Below are 4,955 nucleotides of genomic sequence, written 5' to 3'. Positions count from 1 at the left end.
AGCAGCCGAGCTGGTGGGTATATATAGTCGTAGTCATCGCGCCTCACGCCGTGCGGTTACCGCGGGCTGCGCGGCGCCGAGCTGTATATCAGTGGTGATAGCTGTCTGTATCACACGCAGCAGCCGAGCTGGTGGGTATATATAGTCGTAGTCGTAGTCATCGCGCCTCACGCCGTGCGGTTACCGCGGGCTGCGCGGCGCCGAGCTGTATATCAGTGGTGATAGCTGTCTGTATCACACGCAGCAGCCGAGCTGGTGGGTATATATAGTCGTAGTCATCGCGCCTCACGCCGTGCGGTTACCGCGGGCTGCGCGGCGCCGAGCTGTATATCAGTGGTGATAGCTGTCTGTATCACACGCAGCAGCCGAGCTGGTGGGTATATGTAGTCGTAGTCATCGCGCCTCACGCCGTGCGGTTACCGCGGGCTGCGCGGCGCCGAGCTGTATATCAGTGGTGATAGCTGTCTGTATCACACGCAGCAGCCGAGCTGGTGGGTATATGTAGTCGTAGTCGTAGTCATCGCGCCTCACGCCGTGCGGTTACCGCGGGCTGCGCGGCGCCGAGCTGTATATCAGTGGTGATAGCTGTCTGTATCACACGCAGCAGCCGAGCTGGTGGGTATATATAGTCGTAGTCATCGCGCCTCACGCCGTCCGGTTACCGCGGGCTGCGCGGCGCCGAGCTGTATATCAGTGGTGATAGCTGTCTGTATCACACGCAGCAGCCGAGCTGGTGGGTATATATAGTCGTAGTCATCGCGCCTCACGCCGTGCGGTTACCGCGGGCTGCGCGGCGCCGAGCTGTATATCAGTGGTGATAGCTGTCTGTATCACACGCAGCAGCCGAGCTGGTGGGTATATATAGTCGTAGTCATCGCGCCTCACGCCGTGCGGTTACCGCGGGCTGCGCGGCGCCGAGCTGTATATCAGTGGTGATAGCTGTCTGTATCACACGCAGCAGCCGAGCTGGTGGGTATATGTAGTCGTAGTCGTAGTCATCGCGCCTCACGCCGTGCGGTTACCGCGGGCTGCGCGGCGCCGAGCTGTATATCAGTGGTGATAGCTGTCTGTATCACACGCAGCAGCCGAGCTGGTGGGTATATATAGTCGTAGTCATCGCGCCTCACGCCGTGCGGTTACCGCGGGCTGCGCGGCGCCGAGCTGTATATCAGTGGTGATAGCTGTCTGTATCACACGCAGCAGCCGAGCTGGTGGGTATATATAGTCGTAGTCATCGCGCCTCACGCCGTGCGGTTACCGCGGGCTGCGCGGCGCCGAGCTGTATATCAGTGGTGATAGCTGTCTGTATCACACGCAGCAGCCGAGCTGGTGGGTATATATAGTCGTAGTCGTAGTCATCGCGCCTCACGCCGTGCGGTTACCGCGGGCTGCGCGGCGCCGAGCTGTATATCAGTGGTGATAGCTGTCTGTATCACACGCAGCAGCCGAGCTGGTGGGTATATATAGTCGTAGTCATCGCGCCTCACGCCGTGCGGTTACCGCGGGCTGCGCGGCGCCGAGCTGTATATCAGTGGTGATAGCTGTCTGTATCACACGCAGCAGCCGAGCTGGTGGGTATATATAGTCGTAGTCATCGCGCCTCACGCCGTGCGGTTACCGCGGGCTGCGCGGCGCCGAGCTGTATATCAGTGGTGATAGCTGTCTGTATCACACGCAGCAGCCGAGCTGGTGGGTATATATAGTCGTAGTCGTAGTCATCGCGCCTCACGCCGTGCGGTTACCGCGGGCTGCGCGGCGCCGAGCTGTATATCAGTGGTGATAGCTGTCTGTATCACACGCAGCAGCCGAGCTGGTGGGTATATGTAGTCGTAGTCGTAGTCATCGCGCCTCACGCCGTGCGGTTACCGCGGGCTGCGCGGCGCCGAGCTGTATATCAGTGGTGATAGCTGTCTGTATCACACGCAGCAGCCGAGCTGGTGGGTATATATAGTCGTAGTCGTAGTCATCGCGCCTCACGCCGTGCGGTTACCGCGGGCTGCGCGGCGCCGAGCTGTATATCAGTGGTGATAGCTGTCTGTATCACACGCAGCAGCCGAGCTGGTGGGTATATATAGTCGTAGTCATCGCGCCTCACGCCGTCCGGTTACCGCGGGCTGCGCGGCGCCGAGCTGTATATCAGTGGTGATAGCTGTCTGTATCACACGCAGCAGCCGAGCTGGTGGGTATATATAGTCGTAGTCGTAGTCATCGCGCCTCACGCCGTGCGGTTACCGCGGGCTGCGCGGCGCCGAGCTGTATATCAGTGGTGATAGCTGTCTGTATCACACGCAGCAGCCGAGCTGGTGGGTATATATAGTCGTAGTCGTAGTCATCGCGCCTCACGCCGTGCGGTTACCGCGGGCTGCGCGGCGCCGAGCTGTATATCAGTGGTGATAGCTGTCTGTATCACACGCAGCAGCCGAGCTGGTGGGTATATATAGTCGTAGTCGTAGTCATCGCGCCTCACGCCGTGCGGTTACCGCGGGCTGCGCGGCGCCGAGCTGTATATCAGTGGTGATAGCTGTCTGTATCACACGCAGCAGCCGAGCTGGTGGGTATATATAGTCGTAGTCATCGCGCCTCACGCCGTGCGGTTACCGCGGGCTGCGCGGCGCCGAGCTGTATATCAGTGGTGATAGCTGTCTGTATCACACGCAGCAGCCGAGCTGGTGGGTATATATAGTCGTAGTCGTAGTCATCGCGCCTCACGCCGTGCGGTTACCGCGGGCTGCGCGGCGCCGAGCTGTATATCAGTGGTGATAGCTGTCTGTATCACACGCAGCAGCCGAGCTGGTGGGTATATATAGTCGTAGTCGTAGTCATCGCGCCTCACGCCGTGCGGTTACCGCGGGCTGCGCGGCGCCGAGCTGTATATCAGTGGTGATAGCTGTCTGTATCACACGCAGCAGCCGAGCTGGTGGGTATATATAGTCGTAGTCGTAGTCATCGCGCCTCACGCCGTCCGGTTACCGCGGGCTGCGCGGCGCCGAGCTGTATATCAGTGGTGATAGCTGTCTGTATCACACGCAGCAGCCGAGCTGGTGGGTATATATAGTCGTAGTCGTAGTCATCGCGCCTCACGCCGTGCGGTTACCGCGGGCTGCGCGGCGCCGAGCTGTATATCAGTGGTGATAGCTGTCTGTATCACACGCAGCAGCCGAGCTGGTGGGTATATATAGTCGTAGTCGTAGTCAAAGTTGTAGTCGTACTTAGTTTTTGCACTCGTGGTCGTTAAGGTGCTCCCACACAGCAGTTATATAACGTTAGATAACATTTTTGTCTACCTTTAAAAAAAAAATAACAAATACACGTTTATTTCTTGACATGTTGTAGCGTATATTACATGCTGTTATGCTGTGTTACACAATGTTTTATAACGTTATACAGGGTGTAGTAACAAAAACAAGTGATAATACTTTAGGGTGTGTAAATGAAATGAAATGAAATGAAATATATTTATTGCAAGAATGTAGTGCATTACATAGGTCTTCAAATTAAAAATACTGTTCTAAACATTCTGCCATCCAGGTGGCGTGCAAAAGTCAAAGTAAACATTTAATATAATATTGAAAATTAATTTATACAATTACAATATTAGAATCGATTACAAAACGAAGTTCGTAATTATTAAATTAGCATTAAAATATCTATTAGAAGTCAAAATAAGTAAAATTCATAAAAAATAAGTAGCAAAATGTCAAAATTACAGTAATAAATTCAATTATAATTATCCATTAGAAGTCAAAATAATGTCAAAATTACAGTAATAAATTCAATTATAATTATGTGTATGTGTCCCTTATAGAGAGTTCACTGTGAAAGTAGCAACACTGAAAGACCAAAAAATTTTTTCACTTTTGTATGGCCAAGCGCCCGAACGTCACGAGTTTCCCCATACAAAAGTGACAAAAAAAATTTGGTCTTTCAGCGCTGCTACTTTCACAGTGAACTCTCTATATGGAACACATACACACCCTTAAGTATTATCACTTATTTTTGTTACACCTTGTATAACGTTATAAAACATTGTGTAACACAGCATAACAGCATGTAATATACGCTACAACATGTCAAGAAATAAACGTGTATTTGTTATTTTTTTTTAAAGGTAGACAAAAATGTTATCTAACGTTATATAACTGCTGTGTGGGAGCACCTTAATGCGTTTTACGTATATGTGCCAAATTACATAAAAATCGGTCCAGAAGTTCGGGATAATATTAGCACGTTCAAACAAAAAACTCTTTAGCTTATGGTATCAATATAAGATATTAGATTAAAGATTTCAAACAAACTAATCATCATCATCATCATTCCAGGCTAGTCTACGCGTCTATATCGACGTCCTCCGACAGAACGCTCATGCGAGACCTCATGGTGGTGCAGCGGGAGTGGCTGCTGGAGGTCGCGCCGCACTACTACAGGCTTACTTAACGCACCTGCAGCTCTCCCGGTGATGCGGATCGCACTTACAACTTCTCCAGTGATGCAAATCGCAGTTGGAAGTCCTCTAGTGATGCGGATAGCACTACTACAGACTAACTTAACGCACCTGGGAGAGTAACGCATTTATCGTGGGAGAGCCATGCTTCGGCGCGAATGGGCCGGCTCGACCGCAGAAATCCCACGTTCTCACAGAAAACCAGCGTGAAACAGTGTTTCGCCGAGTGAGTGAGTTTACCGGAGGCCCAATCCCCTACCCTATTCCCTTCCTTACCCTCCCCTATTCCCTTCCCTTCCCTTCCCTACCCTCCCCTATTACCCTTTTCCCTCTTAAAAGTCCGGCAACGCACCTGCAGCTCTTCTGATGTTGCGAGTGTCCATGGGCGACGGAAGTTGCTTTCCATCAGGTGACCCGTTTGCTCGTTTGCCCCCTTATTTCATAAAAAAAAACCTGGGAGTAGCCTGGTGACGCGAATCGCGCTTGGAAGGCATCGGGTATTGCGGAACGCACA

At 52.3% G+C, this 4,955-nt stretch overlaps 1 protein-coding gene across 1 annotated transcript in view; it reads left to right on the top strand.

Annotated features, from left to right (window-relative positions):
• The window catches only part of LOC121738001 (probable ATP-dependent RNA helicase DHX35), a 59,187-nt gene extending 54,661 nt beyond the window's left edge, over window positions 1–4,526 (top strand). Inside the window, exon 17 of the mRNA XM_042129796.1 lies at window positions 4,320–4,526. Within this exon, the coding sequence (XP_041985730.1) occupies window positions 4,320–4,434 (115 nt within the window). The 3' untranslated portion in view covers window positions 4,435–4,526. The remainder of the gene's footprint in view (window positions 1–4,319) is intronic.
• Window positions 4,527–4,955: the final 429 nt, after the last annotated feature.

The sequence above is a fragment of the Aricia agestis genome, chromosome 22, assembly GCF_905147365.1.
Source record: "Aricia agestis chromosome 22, ilAriAges1.1, whole genome shotgun sequence".
Taxonomy (NCBI): domain Eukaryota; kingdom Metazoa; phylum Arthropoda; class Insecta; order Lepidoptera; family Lycaenidae; genus Aricia; species Aricia agestis.
Note: the sequence above shows the minus strand (reverse complement) of the source record. Positions and strands in the feature narration are given on the sequence as shown.